The sequence below is a fragment of the Lutra lutra genome, chromosome 2 (genome assembly GCF_902655055.1).
Source record: "Lutra lutra chromosome 2, mLutLut1.2, whole genome shotgun sequence".
Taxonomy (NCBI): Eukaryota; Metazoa; Chordata; class Mammalia; order Carnivora; family Mustelidae; genus Lutra; species Lutra lutra.
The window spans coordinates 54,204,128-54,222,422 of NC_062279.1; the positions used below are offsets into that span (position 1 = coordinate 54,204,128).

General features: G+C 36.5%; 1 protein-coding gene across 2 annotated transcripts in view; it reads left to right on the forward strand.

Moving 5' to 3' along the window:
- Positions 1-10,322, forward strand: part of ADAM29 (ADAM metallopeptidase domain 29) — a 59,404-nt gene extending 49,082 nt beyond the window's left edge. For both annotated transcript variants that reach the window (XM_047719791.1, XM_047719790.1), the window contains one exon: positions 7,157-10,322. In XM_047719791.1, the coding sequence (XP_047575747.1) occupies positions 7,349-10,015 (2,667 nt within the window). In that variant the 5' untranslated portion in view covers positions 7,157-7,348 and the 3' untranslated portion in view covers positions 10,016-10,322. The remainder of the gene's footprint in view (positions 1-7,156) is intronic.
- Positions 10,323-18,295: the final 7,973 nt, after the last annotated feature.

Below are 18,295 nucleotides of genomic sequence, written 5' to 3' on the forward strand. Positions count from 1 at the left end.
GAGATGAGAAAACAAATTGAGATTTGTGTAAGATTGGTTTGGAAGCTCTACTGAAGAGTAAGAAATAAAAGTCAAAAGCAATTAGTCAAATCATTCCTGAACTAGGGGTATGGAATTATCATCAACAATGCAAGCAATAACGCTCTAGCCTCTGAACCATATTGTGTATGGGGATTTAAAAATGGGAAGCTTCTAGATAGAGGGCTTCAAACTATTGAGAGCCAAGTTTTAATAAAAGCATTATGTACCGGGAATTCTCCAGGAAAAAAGTGTGACTAGAAATAATATTATTGTTGGTTTTTGTGAAAGAGGGATCTAGAAATCACAGAATAGTCCAGATGAATTTCTTATGTTAGCCATTCTAATAGGTGTATAATGATAGCTCATGTTGGTTTGAGTTAATATTTTTCTTCTGGCTAATTATGTTGATGATATTTTTATGTTCTTATTATACACCTGTATATCCTCTTTGAAAAAATGTTTATGCCTTTTGACCATTTTGTAATCAGATTGCTTATTTTATAATACTGACTTTGAGAATTCTTTATATATTATAAATGTAATTTCTTTTCCAGATATGTAATTTAAAAATATTTTCTTCCAGTGTGTAATGTCTCTTTTCATCCTTAACTGAATTTTTGGCCTAGAAATGTATTTATTATTTATTTACTCACTTACTTACTACTTACTTATTTGATCCCAAGATCATGACCTAAACCAAAATTAAGAGTCGGATGCTTAACTGACTGAGCCACCCAGGCAGGCACCCTGAAGATTTTGTCTTACATTTTGTTCTTAAAGTTTTATAGTTTTTCATTTAACATTTAAGTGTTTGATTAATTTTGAGATCTTTGTTTGTTTGTTAAAGATGTTTTAGTTGAGGTTCATTTTATTTACCCATGGATGTTCAGTTGTTCTTTTTTTATTATTACTTCTCTGCTGAGATTTTTCAATGTTTTTATTTGTTTCCAGATATTTGTAACTGTTTATTGAAGCTCTTTTTATAATGACTGCTTTAAAATTCTGGTCGGATAATTTTAGCATATGATTTATCTTAATATTGGCATCCTTTGTCATTTCTCTTTCAAATCATGATTTACTATTGGTAAATATGTTTTATAGTTTTCAGTGTACAAGTCTTTCATCTGTTGAAATTTATCCCTAAGTATTTATTCCTTTTGTGCAACTATAAATGAGATTGTTTCCCTAATTTCCTTTCAGATTATTTATTGTCAGTGCATGGTAATGCAACTGATTTTCACGTTAACTTTGTGTTCTGCACCTTTAATGAATTCCTATATTATTTTTAACAGCTTTTTTCTTAAATAGAATTTTTAGGGTTTTCTGTATATAGGATCATGTTGGCTGCAAAGAGAAGACAATTTTATCCCTTCCTTCACAATTTGGATGCCTTTTATTTATTTATTTTTCTAGCCTGATTACTCTAGCTGGGACTTCCAATAGTATGTTGAACAGGGATAATGAGAATGGGCATCCTTGCTTTTCTCCTGATCTTAGAGGAAAATCTTTCCTTTTTCCCAAATTGCATATAATGTTGGCTCTGGGACTTTACAGCCTTTATTATGCTGAGGTAATTACTCTCTATTCCTAGTTTTTTGAGAGTTTTTATCATGAAAGTATGGTGAATTTTGTCAAACACCTATTCTGGGTCTTTTTAGATGATCATGACTTTATCCCTAATTATTTAAATTTGGTGTATCACTGTAATTGATTTTTATATGCTAATAACCCTTGTATCCCAGGACGAATCCCTCTTGATCATGGTGCATAATTGTTTATAATAGTCCCTTATGATCCTTTGTATTTCTGTAGTATCAGTTGTAACATCTTTTTCATTTTTTATTTTATTTATTTGAACCTGTTTCTTTTTTTTCTTGTTGGGTCAAACTTAAGGATTATCAACTTTGCCTATTTTTTCAGAGAACCAGCTCTTAGTTTCAGTGATCTTTTTTATAATCTTTTAAGTCTCTATTTCATTTATTTCTGCTCTAGACCTTTGTTATTTCCCTCCTTCTATCAGCTTTCAGTTTTGTTTGTTCTTTTCCTAGTTCCTTGAGGTACATAATTAAGTTATTTGAGGTTTTCCTTATTTCTTGAGGTATCTATCACTATGAATTTTACTTCTATTGCAACTTTTCCTGCATCCCATAACATTTAGTATGTGTGTTTTCATTTTTATTTGTCTCAAGGTATTTTCTAGTTTATTTTCTGATTTCTTTGTTGACCCATGCTGTTCCAGAATATGTTTTAATTTTTCAACCCACTTGTGAATTTTCTGCTTTTCCTTTTGCTTTTGATGTCTAGTTTTATTCCATTATGATTACAAAATATACCTTAGTGTAATTTCAAAATTTTAAATTTGTTAAGATTATTTTTGTGACCAAATGTGTAATCTATTTTGGAGAAATATCCATGGGTACTTGAGAATAATGTGTATCCTGCTGCTATTGGGTAGAATATTCTGTATATGTCTCTTAGATAGATTTGGTTAGTGGTGCTATTTAAGTCCTTTATTTCCTTGTTGATATGTAGTCTAGAGGTTCTGTCATGTATTGAAAGTGGGGTATTGAAGCGTCCTACTATTATTGTAACACTATCTACTTTTCCTTCTGTTCTGTGAATATTTACTTTAGATGCATATATATGTATATATGTATGCATTTCTTATGTCAGTTTTGACTTAGACTCTCTTCTATCAGATACAAGTGTAGTCATTTTCTCTCTCTTTTGGTGACCATTTACATAGAATATCTTTATCCATATTTACTTTTAGTTTGTGTTTTATTTTTTAATTTAAAATGAGTTTTTTTTTCTACACAGCATATATTGAGCCTTATTTTTTTATTAACATATAATGTATTATTTGTTTCAGGGTACAGGTCTGTGATTCATCAGTCTTACACAATTTCACAGAACTCAATATAGCACATACCCTCCCTAATGTCCATCACCCTGCCACCCCATCCTTCCCCTCTAGCAGCCCTCATTTTGTTTCCTGAGATTAAGAGTTTGGTTTGTCTCCCTCTGTGGTTTCATTCATTTTTCCCTTCCTTCCCCTATGATACCCTGTCTCATTTCTCAAATTCATCATACCAGTGAGATCTTATGATAATTGTCTTTCTCTCACTTATTTCACTCAGCATAATACCCTCTAGTTCCATCCACATCATTGCAAATGGCAAGATTTTGGGGGGTTTTGATGGTTGCATAATATTCCATTGTATAAATATACCACATCTTCTTTATCCATTCTTCTGTTGATGGACATTTAGGCTCCTTCCATAGTGAAGCTGTTGTAGACATTGCTGCTATAAATATTGGAGTGCACACACCCCTTCAGATCACTACATTTGTATCTTTAGGGTAAATACCCAGTAGTGCAATTGCTGGGTTATAGGTAGCTCTATTTTCAATTTTCAAGAACCTCCAGAGTGTTTTACAGAGTGGCTGCACCAGCTTGCATTCCCACCAACAGTGTAGGAGGACTCCCCATTCTCCACATTCTCACCAACACCTGTCATCTCCTTACTTGTTAATTTTAGCCATTCTGACTGGTGTAAGGTGGTATCTCACTGTGGTTTTGATTTGTATCTTCCTGATGCTGGCTGATGTTGAGCAATTTTTCATGTGTCTGTTGGCCATCTGGATGTCTTCTTTGCAGAAATGTCTGTTCATGTCTTCTGCCCATTTCTTGATTAGATTATTTGTTCTTTGGGTGTTGAGTTTGTTAAGTTCTTTATAGATTTTGGATACTACCCCTTTATCTGTTATGTCATTTGCACATATCTTTTCCTATTCTGTCCGTTGTCTTTTGGTTTTGTTAACTGTTTCCTTTGCTGCGCAAAGCTTTTGATCATGATGAAGTCTCAATAGTTCATTTTTGCCCTTGCCTCCCCTGCCTTTGGTGATGTTTCTAAGAAGAAGTTGCTGCAGCTGAGGTCAAGGAGGTTGCCATTAAGCCTTATTTTTTAAATCCATTCAGTCATGAATAAACAAATCCGTTCAGTCACTTTGTCTCTTCTGATGAGGAGTTTAATTTTAAATTATCAATAAGGAACAATTTAATATTGATATTTTGTTACTTTTCTATTAATTTTACTTTTTTTTTGGTCTTTTCCTCTCATTTTCCATTGTGTTTTGTTGATTTTCTGTTTGCATATTTATGGTCATTGGTTTCTTTATCTTTATTTGTCTGTAATTTCTATAATGTGTATATTGGGGGGGTTACCTTGGGGCTTATATAACATATCTTATAGTTAAGGTGGCCTATGTTAAGCTATAATAACTTAAGCTCAATCACATACCAAAATTCTATACTTTATCTTTCCTTCAGCTTGCATTTTATCTTATTGCCACAGTTTACATCTATTCTTATTGTGTATCTTTTGACATGGTTTAGAGTTATAATTATTTTGAATACTTCTATCTCTTTTATACTAGAGTTAAAAGTGCTTTACTCACTACAGAGTAATATCATATTCATATATATGTATATGTATGAATATATGTATGTATATATTAATATATATATTATATATGGATATGAATGCATATATTTGTCTTTCATTTCTTTACCCTCTCATGTTGCTATTTAGCATCCTTTTCTTTCCAACATGAAAAACTCATTTTAGCATCTCTCATAAGGCAGTTTTAATAGTGATAAACTCCCAAATATAGTATTCTTGGCTGACAGGTTTGTGGTTTTTTTCCTTTAAACATTTTGACTACATCATTTCACTGCCTCCAGATCTGCAAAACTTCTGTTCAAAATTTCATGCATAGTCTTTTTTTTTTTTTTTTAGAATTAAAGTTTTTTTTTTTTTTAAGATTTTATTTATTTATTTGACATAGAGAGATCACAAGTAGACGGAGAGGCAGGCAGAGAGAGAGAGAGAGGGAAGCAGGCTTCCTGCTGAGCAGAGAGCCCGATGCGGGACTCGATCCCAGGACCCCGAGATCATGACCTGAGCCGAAGGCAGCGGCTCAACCCACTGAGCCACCCAGGCGCCCCAAAATTTCATGCATAGTCTTATCGTGATTCTTTTGAACGTGGCATATTGTTCTCTCTTGCCACTTTCAAAATTTTTTGTGTTGACCTTTTGTAATTTGATTATAGTAAGTCTTGGGATGGATTTCTTTGGTTCTTCTTATTTGAGATATTTTGGGCTTTGTGCATCTGGATGCCCATTTCATTCCTTAGATTTGGGAAATTTTTAGCCATTATTTCTTTGAATGAGTTTTCTGGTCCTTTCTCTTCTTATTTGGGTACTTCCATCACATATATCTTGGTCTTCTTGCTGGTGTTCTACAAGTCATTTATTTTCTTCATTCTTTTCCAGTCTTTGTCTCTCTTTTGACTAAATAATTAGCCATGACCTGTAGGAGTCCAGTGATCCTTTTTTTCTGCTTGATCTAGTCTGATGCCTTTTGTGGACTACCTGGTGTCATTGAGCCATGCTTAGACCTGGAGACAGGAGGAACAGAAGCCAGAATTTCTGTCTCTTTATGTCTCTTGGTGGAGAGGTGGGAGATACCAAGCTTTATAATGGAGACTCCTATTTTCTGCTTTAGTTTTTGAGCTGAAATTGGGTCAGATTCCTGGGATTTTGTTGCTGCCTCTGAAGTTACCTGGATATTGATGAGGATTAGGCTTGCCTTTCAGGGCTATTATACTGTCAAAGTAGGGGGGTTAAACAGTCCACCAGTGCACTGACTATGGACTATATTTTGCATTGACCTATAAGTCTTTGAAGTTGCCACTCTGAATCACACATGTGTCTTGGCTCAAGAGCAGGTGCTAGAATACCTTTTTGGCTTTTTATTGTGTTTTTTTTTTTTTTTCATTCTCTGTCATTCATTCAGAAAGAGCAAACTGTTCTTGAGTTTTTTTGGTCTATGCTTGTGGTTCTATGTTAAAGACCTCCCCAGTACCCAATTTGGTCTATATATGAGGAATTAAAAGAAAACTCAGTGAATTCACCTGGTTATCATTCCTCAAGCCTTGAGGTCTCTAGCCAATCTGCCTTTTGATTTTTAGCTTTCAGAGGTTGTTTTACTTTTTATCATTGAATTATTTTCAGGGTACTTAGTTGAATTTAGAGGCAATAAACAAGGAAACTGAGTTTATATGATCTTGTTCCACAAACTTAATTGGCCACAATTTTCAAACAATGTTTTGCATTGAAAATGTAATAAACACTTTTTTTTAAAAGATTTTATTTATTTATTTGACAGAGAGAGATCACAAGTAGACGGAGAGGCAGGCAGAGAGAGAGAGAGAGGGAAGCAGGCTCCCTGCTGAGCAGAGAGCCCGATGCGGGCCTCGATCCCAGGACCCTGAGATCATCACCTGAGCCGAAGGCAGCGGCTTAACCCACTGAGCCACCCAGGCGCCCAGTAATAAACACTTTTGAGTAACACTCCAAGGAACAATAAAAGTCAAGTCAATCATTTTTGTTATATAAAGAATTAACACAGACATTATAGAAGATATTAACATTTGTGAAAGACACAATAATGCTCTCGAGTATTTCCAGTCTGAAAAACCTAGTAAGGAGAATAAGGGAAGAAAAAAAAGAAATTGAGATAAACATTTTTGCTCTTGGGTGATGTATGGTAAGCACCATAAAGGAGATGAAAGAATAACATCAGAGTGCTTAAAAAAAAATGTCTCCTATGGAATAAGTAAGTTATCCCTTGATTTTGAAAAAAAGAATAGGTATTATTACTTATGCTAACTTAACATGTATAAATTGAAACAATCTCAGCAATATATGATCATTTTACCCTCAAGACCCTTTTGTTTTAATTACTTATTTTGGAAATGTTCGTGATATGCATATTTATATAGTAACACAATAAATCCTTATTTTCCCATCATCATTCCCAACCTTATTTTCCTTTCACATTGTGTTCACACACTGAATTGTTATTATTATCAAGATAGTGTGTGTTCTGGTCAAAAGCACTAGGTTTACTAACTATAAATCTATGGCCAGTTTTCATTCTTTTACATACCCTCAGCCCCTCTCTGCTCTGTCAATATGTAAGAACAAATCTAGGAAGTTTCCTGAATCATTCCTTGATCAAAACACTAATTACTTTTATTTTGTGCCTCTCTCTTTTTCTCCACCAGGCATAACCACTTTCATCCACATGCTTTACTTACAGGGATGATATTCTAATGGTTCAACTCTGCCAGAAGACAGATCCTCAGTAATTAGCCCTGCACACTGACCAGCTCAGGCTAAGAAGCCAGAGCATCTATGACTGTCAGTTTTGCCTGCCTTCTTCTCTGGACTAGTGTTTACATAGTGGTGATTTTATAATGACTATGATTAAAGCTCTGCTGGACATGAGTATCATACTTCTGCTGTACTGGCTTGGGGTGTTTCTGTCCTTTTGTGGACACACTGAGGCTGATCACTCTGGATACCATAGTCCCCCAGAAGTGGTGATTCCTTTGAAGATACTTGGCACTGGCAGAGGCATGAAGCCTTCAGACTGGCTCTCTTACAGCCTGCATTTTGGGGGCAAGAGACACATTGTCCACATAAAGGTCAAGAAGTATTTGCTGTCCAGGCACCTCCCAGTGTTCACCTACACAGACCAAGGTGCTCTCCTTGAGGACCAACCCTTTGTTCACCATGACTGCTACTATCACGGTTATGTGGAGGGTGACCCAGAATCCCTGGTTGCCCTCAGTTCCTGTTTTGGTGGCTTCCGAGGATTGTTACAGATAAATGACAGTGCTTATGAAATTAAGCCCATGACTTTTTCTACTAAATTTGAACATTTGATATATAAAATGGAGAGTGAGGAGTCTCAGTTTTCAGAAATGAACTCTGACTTTGTGCTAGAGGAAATTTTACCCCAACTGGAGTCTCAAGAGATTAATAATTTCACTCAGAAGCAAACTGGTTATGGGAGCTGGTGGCGCCATTTTTTTATTGTTGAACTAGTAGTGGTGGTGGACCATACTCTATATCTTCATATAAAAAAGAATATTTCAAAGTATACTGAAGAGCTATATACTATCATAAATATAGCAGATTCCATTTATGAGATATTAGGTATTAGATTGTTATTGTTTGGTATGGAGTTCTGGACTAAAAAAAACTACATTGAAGTTAATGATATAAGGAGATCTCTGAAATATTTTTGCATTTGGAAAAATGATAACCTTGCTCCCCGCCTGCCACATGATACTGCACATCTTTTTATGCATAAACCAGTACGAGGAATGAGTGGTTTAGGTTATGTTAGAGGGATGTGTCAACCACGCTATAGTTGTGCAATTGTTACTATGTTAAACAGATCCTTGACCTTGGTTGGAATTGCAGTAGCTCATCATATTGGCCATAATTTGGGTATGTTTCATGATGGTGATTTTTGTACATGTGGACACTTAAGATGTATAATGCATACTTCAAACCCACCAATAACAACATTTAGCAATTGTAGTCTTTCTTTTTTTTGGTTATATACTATACACGAAGCAAAATGTATGCTCTACGAGATATACACAAAGGATATATTTTCAAAGAAGCGCTGTGGGGATGGTATTGTTGAAGAAGAAGAGGAGTGTGACTGTGGACCTTTACAGAATTGTGCAAAAGATGCCTGTTGTCTATCAAACTGCACTATGACTTATGGGTCTACTTGTGCTCACGGACTTTGTTGCAAAGACTGTCAGTTATTACCATCTGGAGAAATGTGTAGAAGAGAGGCCAATGAATGTGACCTTCCAGAGTGGTGTGATGGATCATCTCCTCAGTGCCCAGATGATGTGTATGTGGAGGATGGAATTCCTTGTAATGAAAGTGCCTATTGCTATGAGAAGAGATGTAATGACCGCAATGATCTGTGTAAGCAGATTTTTGGCCCGGAGGCAAAGAGTGCAAGTCAAAATTGCTACAAAAATGTAAACACCCTTGGTGACCGTTTTGGTAACTGTGGTATCAACCAGTCTTCATATGTAAAATGTAATATCTCAGACATCCTGTGTGGGAGAGTTCAGTGTACGAATGTGAGAGAAATTCCCCTTTTGAGGGATCATTCTACTGTGCATCAGTATCACTTCAATGAGGTCACCTGCTGGGGTCTCGACTACCACTTTGGGATGCCCAAACCTGATATTGGTGAAGTACAAGATGGCACAGGGTGTGGTGAAGAACACCTCTGCATTGACAGGAAGTGTGTCCATATATCTCACTTGGATAGTAATTGTTCACCTGAGTTCTGCAACATGAGGGGCATTTGCAACAACAGACATCACTGCCATTGCAACTATATGTGGGACCCACCCAACTGCCTAGTAAGGGGCAACGGAGGTAGCGTTGATAGTGGCCCACCCCCTAAGAGAGACAAGTTTAACAAAAGTTATGTGTTATGGTTCTCGCTTTTTTGGTTGCTTCTCTTATTATGTTGTCTTCTTTGCCTTTGTCTGAAGAGAAAAAAGAAAGAGGAAAAAGTTCCGACTCAACCTGCAAAGCCAGAGCAAAAGGTTCCGAGTGGGACTGCAACGCCAGCGCAAAAGGCTCCGAGTGGGACTGCAACGCCAGCGCAAAAGGCTCCGAGTGGGACTGCAACGCCAGCGCAAAAGGCTCCGAGTGGGACTGCAACGCCAGCGCAAAAGGCTCCGAGTGGGACTGCAACGCCAGCGCAAAAGGCTCCGAGTGGGACTGCAACGCCAGCGCAAAAGGCTCCGAGTGGGACTGCAACGCCAGCGCAAAAGGCTCCGAGTGGGACTGCAAAGCCACCTCAAAAGGCTCCGAGTGGGACTGCAAAGCCAGCGCAAAAGGCTCCGAGTGGGACTGCAAAGCCAGCGCAAAAGGCTCCGAGTGGGACTGAAAAGACACCTCAAAAGGCTCCAAAGTCTCCGAGTCAGACTGCAAAACCACAGCAAAATGTTCAGAGTCAATCCAGCATATCAGTTCGCCAGAGTCAAAGTGGGAAACAAAAGTCATCAAGCGTAAAAAGTGCACCTAAATAATTATGCATTAAAAAAAGGGAATCCCTGGAATATTTCTACTTACTCTTCATTATATTAAGAAATTAGAAGACTAATTTTTCCTAAAATTTGGGTTTTAAAAAAAATTTTTCTGGGAGAAAACATGGCACATGGGTTGTGTACAATTTTTTAAGTTATTGCTTCTCAGCTTCAAATCCCCTTCCTATTTTGTACACTGCATTGCTTGGGCCACATTCCTGCTGTACCAGGCCACTTCCCATAGAGATCTGCAACAGGGAGAATGAGTGAGAGTTTGGAAATCTGGGAATCTTATTTGTTTTCCATGTGTCAATATTGCCTCAATAAGGTTTTACACTAGCAGCTATACTTAGTTCATATATATATGTATATTATCATATATAATATATTATTATATGTAATATATTATGTATTTTATATATATATATACATACATATATATAACTAAAACATTTGTTTATGTATATATATTTAAATATATTTTAATTTTCTCCAGTTCAACTCGTTGTCAGCCTGAGAAATACCAGCATAGCTGTCTGGTGTGTCATCCTCAAGAGTTCTGAGTCTCAGATCTTTGAGCTTTCTACTAATATCCCAAATCTTTACCAGCTCAGCAGAACCTACCCTCAGAGTTCTGAGTGTCAGATCCATGCAGTCAGCCCTACAGTCTTTTAGATTTAAGTAACCCCTAAGCTTTTCCCTTTGCTCCTCAACTCTTTGAATGAAATTACAGTTAATATTTCATGGCCACTTGCCAGTTAGCAGGACAATGTCTCCCTAAACTTGTTCTGTTCTTCCATATATGTTTACCCAATTCTTATACTTAATTCTGTCCCTCTAAAATCATTGATGTGGTTTTACTTTTTCTGACCGATTCCTGACTGTGACAGTACTAATCTTGGTATAATGAGGGAAATGAAAGTGAGGAAGTGTCAGAAATTTTTGTTTGAGATTTTCTTTACCACTGACCTTTACCACCTTGAGTAAATTACTTAAATTTTTTATTGCAATTTTCCAACCAAAAAAAGACAGGATAAGATGATAATAACAGTTGTCTCTCAAATTTGGGGGTTTCTTAGGTTATGAAATGAGATAAAGAGAATGCTTTCAATTCTAGGTAGGTCTTGGGAGATAAGTGTTTTGTTTTTTTTTCCCCCCTCAGAAAACAACTATAAAAACAATTGTATAATACCAAACACATTTTTTAATTATATTTTTAAAGTATCAGAAAACTGTGAAGGAAATGAAGGCTAAAAGACTTAAAAACTACAAAGAAAGGAAAACAGTGAGAAATGTCAATACTTTTTCCCCTCAAACAAAAGTGTCTGTTCCCAATAATGTGATTAGTCTGAATAAAAAGTAAAGATCAATTTGGCCATCCCTGTTAGAAGACCTCTGTTGAAGAAAGAGAAATCTGAAAACTCTAGTGTATAAAAGAACAGGTTGATAGATTTGACACTTAACAGACATCAAATTCAAAATAAGTTTCTCTACATCACATCTGCTGATTTTAAGTCCTCTGTGGGAGGCTAGGGAGACAGGTTGAAGCCTTTAAAGGAAGAAATATCTATAATCTGTTGTACTCAGGGGACAAAGACCTAGTGGAAGGGAATTTTCCTAAATGATATGTACTGCCTTCCCTTTAAAATATTAGCCTGATTTTGAAGGAGATTGGAATATAGGGTAGAGAATTGAGTTTGGACGTTTTGAGTATCAGAACATAATCAATCACCAATTGATTTTATAGCTGAGAAAATAGAGGCATATGGGCTCTCAATAGAAAGTACAGTAGGATATATGTATCTTGCTAAAACTACAATATTTTCTGACCAAACTCAATTGCTAATTGTGTTGCAATTATTAATCGCTCAGACTATTTTCCAAACATAAGAAAGATTAAAACTTATGAAGTCAAAGTTAACTCTATCTTATACTCCTATGGTTCTTTATATATAACATGTAGTAGACAATAAAAATTATCACACTGGGGCACATATGTGGCTCAGTTGGTTAAGTGACTGCCTTCGGCTCAGGTCATGATCCTGGAGTCTCAAGGATCCAGTCTTGAATCAGGGTCCCTGCCCATCAGGGAGTCTACTTCTCCCTCTGACCCTCTCCCCTCTCATGCTCTTTTTCTCACTCTCTCAAGTAAATAAATAAATTTTTTTAAAAAATCACATATATGAAGAGGAAGTCATTATGGCCAATAATAAAGAGAAAACAACAAAAAAGCAATAAAAGAGAAGCTAGAAGTCATCTAACTAAAAGATGATCCAGAGAGTGGAAAAGATGATAATGAACGAAAACCCACCATGATTACTATTTTAAAGAAACTGAAAGAAAAACAAATTAACTATGTGAAAGAAGATTGATTCATGTCACCAGGAAATTAGAATCTATTCAAGGTTATCAAATACATAGTCTAGAGCTGGAAAAATAAAATATCTAAATTTAGGAAATTGGTAAGCACTTGGAATTATAGATTTCATTGTTCAATTAACTTTCAGTTAACTGGAAGAATAGTCATTGAAAAAAATCAGTTACACACATCAGTTACACAAAAATATCAAAGATTAAGATAAGTAATTAAGATAAGATATTAAAGATTAAGATAAGTAATATGTAAAACATATCAATAAACCTAAAATCATTAGAGTCTCCAGTTGAGGAGGAGAAAGATAATAGAATAGAAATAATATAAGTCAGAGAATTCCTCAGAAACATGGAAACACATCATCTCATTACTTCGAATAACTCAGTGAATTTCAACCAGTATAAAAACACAAACACACACCTAAAAATATCATAGTCAAACTTGAAAATGAGACACTGAAAAATCTTAAAAGCAGCCAGATATATTATATCATATCTTAAAAGGAATAACAATTAAATAGTTGGCTGACCTCAACAAAAAGTCTGAATGCAGAAGATAATCGAATAAGATATTTATTCTATAAATATAATTGCCAAATTAGAATTCTTTAGTTTTTAAAAACAACCTTCAAGAATAAAGAACAAAACTTTCTTTTGGTAAACAAATCATTGCCAGCAGTTACCACACAAAGAAATATGTTTCTTTTCAGTCAATAAAAACATGATACCAGGAAGAAGCATGAATGTGCAGGGGAGTATAAAATACACAAAAAAAAACACTAAATATGTGGATAAAATAATTTAAATTAATGTAACAATACTATCTCATGGATTGTAAATATGTACAGAACAAAATGCAAGCATATTTATCACAAAAGCTGGAAGGCATGCAAATTAAGTTAACAGGTCTAAGCAGCTAGCAGTACTGGGAAGAGGTAAATTAATGATATGGATTGTGCTACGTGACATTGAAAATGCATGCCACCACTTTTAAGGTAACTATGAAAATGATAAGATTATGAAATATAAGAAATTGAAGAAAAAAGCATAATAAATGTTATTTGATTACTGTAGATATAGGAAAGTGAGGGAAACAATGCAGATATGTGAAAATGGGAAAAATAACAACTATGGTAAATATAAGGCCTATTTAAAATAAATTACATTAAATAAGTAAAAGACTGACATATTTCATGATGTAAAAATCTAGAAGTATAAAATCTAGTAGAATACTCTTTTCTAAAAACAATTTAAAAATAAAGACCTAGAGATATAAAAATTTGAAAATAATTTTATGCAATATTAAAATTAATTTAGTGTTAATTCCTATTGTCCAATAATGAAAACTTTGAGGTCCAAAGTGTTGCTAGAAATAAGGAGGAGGAGGAGGAGTCAAGATGGCGGAGAAGTAGCAGGCTGAGACTACTTCAGGTAGCGGGAGATCAGCTAGATAGCTTATCTAAAGATTGCAAACATCTACAAATCCAACGGGAGATTGAAGAGAAGAAGAACAGCAATTCCAGAAACAGAAAATCAACCACTTTTTGCAAGGTAGCACTGGCGGAGAAGTGAATCCAAAGTGACGGGAAGATAGACCGCGGGGGGAGGGGCCGGCTCCCGGCGAGCGGCGGAGCAACAAAATCGGGACTTTTAAAAGTCTGTTCCGCTGAGGGACATCGCTCCAGAAGCTTAACTGGGGTGAAGCCCAGGCGGGGTCAGCACGGCCTCAGGTCCCACAGGGTCACAGAAGGATTGGAAGTGTCTGAGTGTCACAGAGCTTACCAGTATTAGAACAGGGAAGCCAGCTACAGAGACAGAGCCAAGGAGTGAGCTCTAAACTCGGGGTTACCTTGAACCGGTCGCAGGCTCGGTCAGCTCGGAGCGCGGCCAGAGGCCAGGGTGACGGGAGTCATTGGGCGCTGTTCTCTGAGGGCGCACTGAGGAGTGGGGCCCCGGGCTCTCGGCTCCTCCAGGCCGGAGACCGGGAGGCCGCCATCTTCACTCCCGTCCTCCGGAACTCTACGGAAAGCGCTCAGGGAACAAAAGCTCCCAAAAGCAAACCCGAGCGGATTACTCAGCCCGGCCCCGGGTAAGGGCGCTACAACTCCGCCTGGGGCAAAGACGCTTGAGAATCACTACAACAGGCCCCTCCCCCAGAAGATCAATGAGAAACCCAGCCAGGACCAAGTTCACCTACCAAGGAGTACAGTTTCAATACCAAGGAGAGCGGCGGAATTCCAGAGGAGAGAAAGCAAAGCATGGAACTCATGGCTTTCTCCCCATGATTCTTTAGCCTTGCAGTTAATTTAATTTTTTTTTCTCTTTTTCAATTGTTTTTCTCTTCTTCTGCTAAATTTTTTTAACTTTTACCATTTTCTTTTTTTTAACGTTTTTTAAATAGTTTATCTAATATATATATATTTTTTTCTTTTTATATTTTTTATCGGCTTTCTTTTTTAAATAGTTTCTTTTTTTTTTTTTTCTTCTGAACCCCTTTTTAATTCCCTTTCTCCCCCCTCACGATTTGGGATCTCTTCTGATTTGGCTAAAGCATATTTTCCTGGGGTTGTTGCCACCCTTTTAGTATTTTACTTGCTCCTTCATAAACTCTTATCTGGACAAAATGACAAGGAGGAAAAATTCACAACAAAAAAAAAGAACAAGAGGCAATACCAAAGGCTAGGGACCTAATCAATACAGACATTGGTAATATGTCAGATATAGAGTTCAGAATGATGATTCTCAAGGTTCTAGCCAGGCTTGAAAAAGGCATGGAAGATATTAAAGCAACCCTCTCGGGAGATATAAAAGCCCTTTCTGGAGAAATAAAAGAACTAAAATCTAACCAAGTTGAAATCAAAAAAGCTATTAATGAGGTGCAATAAAAAATGGAGGCTCTCACTGCTAGGATAAATGAGGCAGAAGAAAGAATTAGCGATATAGAAGACCAAATGACAGAGAATAAAGAAGCTGAGCCAATGAGGGACAAACAGCTACTGGACCACGAGGGGAGAATTCGAGAGATAAGTGACACCATAAGATGAAACAACATTAGAATAATTGGGATTCCAGAAGAAGAAGAAAGAGGGGAGCAGAAGGTATATTGGAGAGAATTATTGGAGAGAATTTCCCCAATATGGCAAAGGGAACAAGCATCAAAATCCAGGAGGTTCAGAGAACCCCCCTCAAGATCAATAAGAATAGGTCCGCACCCCGTCACCTAATAGTAAAATTTACAAGTCTCAGTGACAAAGAGAAGATCCTGAAAGCAACCCGGGAAAAGAAGTCTGTAACATACAATGGTAAAAATATTAGATTGGCAGCAGACTTATCCACAGAGACCTGGAAGGCCAGAAAGAGCTGGCATGATATATTCAGAGTACTAAATGAGAAAAACATGCAGCCAAGAATACTATATCCAGCTAGGCTATCATTGAAAATAGAAGGAGAGATTAAAAGCTTCCAGGACAAACAAAAACTGAAAGAATTTGCAAATACCAAACCAGCTCTACAGGAAATATTGAAAGGGGTCCTCTAAGCAAAGAGAGACCCTCAAAGTAGTAGATCAGAAAGAAACAGAGACAATATACAATAACAGTCACCTTACAGGCAATACAATGGCACTAAATTCATATCTCTCAATACTTACCCTGAATGTTAATGGGCTAAATGCCCCAATCAAAAGACACAAGGTATCAGAATGGATAAAAAACCAAAACCCATCTATATGTTGCCTACAAGAAACTCATCTTAAACCCGAAGACACCTCCAGGTTTAAAGTGAGGGGGTGGAAAAGAATTTACCATGCGAATGGACATCAGAAGAAAGCAGGAGTGGCAATCGTTATATCAGATCAATTAGATTTTAAGCCAAACACTATAATAAGAGATGAGGAAGGACACTATATCATACTCAAAGGAACTGTCCAACAAGAAGATCTAACAATTTTAAATATCTATGCCCCTAACATGGGAGCAGCCAACTATATAAACCAATTAATAACAAAATCAAAGAAACACATCGACAAGAATACAATAATAGTAGGGGATTTTAACACTCCCCTCACTGAAATGGACAGATCATCCAAGCAAAAGATCAACAGGGAAATAAAGGCCTTAAATGACACACTGGACCAGATGGACATCACAGATATATTCAGAACATTTCATCCCAAAGCAACAGAATACACATTCTTCTCTAGTGCACATGGAACATTCTCCAGAATAGATCACATTCTTGGTCCTAAATCAAGTCTCAACCGGTATCAAAAGATTGGGATCATTCCCTGCATATTTTCAGACCACAATGCTCTAAAGCTAGAACTCAATAACAAGAGGAAATTTGGAAAGAACCCAAATACATGGAGACTAAACAGCATCCTTCTAAAGAATGAATGGGTCAATCAGGAAATTAAAGAATTGAAAAAATTTATGGAAACAAATGATAATGATAACACAATGGTTCAAAATCTGTGGGACACAACAAAGGCAGTCCTGAGAGGAAAATATATAGCAGTACAAGCCTTTCTCAAGAAACAAGAAAGGTCTCAGGTACACAACCTAACCCTACACCTAAAGGAACTGGAGAAAGAACAAGAAAGAAACCCTAAACCCAGCAGGAGAAGAGAAATCATAAAGATCAGAGCAGAAATCAATGAAATAGAAACCAAAAAAACAATAGAACAAATCAACGAAACTAGGAGCTGGTTCTTTGAAAGAATTAATAAGATTGATAAACCCCTGGCCAGACTTATCAAAAAGAAAAAAGAAAGGACCCAAATAAATAAAATCATGAATGAAAGAGGAGAGATCACAACGAACACCAAAGAAATACAGACAATTATAAGAACATACTATGAGCAACTCTACGCCAACAAATTTGACAATCTGGAAGAAATGGATGCATTCCTAGAGACATATAAACTACCACAACTGAACCAGGAAGAAATGGAAAGCCTGAACAGACCCATAACCAGTAAGGAGATTGAAACAGTCATCAAAAATCTCCAAACAAACAAAAGCCCAGGGCCAGACGGCTTCCCGGGGGAATTCTACCAAACATTTAAAGAAGAACTAATTCCTATTCTCCTGAAACTGTTCCAAAAAATAGAAATAGAAGGAAAACTTCCAAACTCATTTTATGAGGCCAGCATCACCTTGATCCCAAAACCAGACAAAGATCCCATCAAAAAAGAGAACTACAGACCAATATCCTTGATGAACACAGATGCAAAAATTCTCGCCAAAATACTAGCCAATAGGATTCAACAGTACATTAAAAGGATTATTCACCACGACCAAGTGGGATTTATTCCAGGGCTGCAAGGTTGGTTCAACATCCGCAAATCAATCAATGTGATACAACACATTAATAAAAGAAAGAACAAGAACCATATGATACTCTCCATAGATGCTGAAAAAGCATTTGACAAAGTACAGCATCCCTTCCTGATCAAAACTCTTCAAAGTGTAGGGATAGACGGCACATACCTCAATATTATCAAAGCCATCTATGAAAAACCCACTGCAAATATCATTCTCAATGGAGAAAAACTGAAAGCTTTTCCGCTAAGGTCAGGAACACGGCAGGGATGTCCGTTATCACCACTGCTATTCAACATAGTACTAGAAGTCCTAGCCTCAGCAATCAGACAACAAAAGGAAATTAAAGGCATCTAAATCGGCAAAGAAGAAGTCAAACTATCACTCTTCGCAGATGATATGATACTATATGTGGAAAACCCAAAAGACTCCACTCCAAAACTGCTAGAACATGTACAGGAATTCAGTAAAGTGTCAAGATATAGAATCAATGCACAGAAATCAGTTGCATTTCTCTACACCAACAACAAGACAGAAGAAAGAGAAATTAAGGAGTCCATCCCATTTACAATTGCACCCAAAACTATAA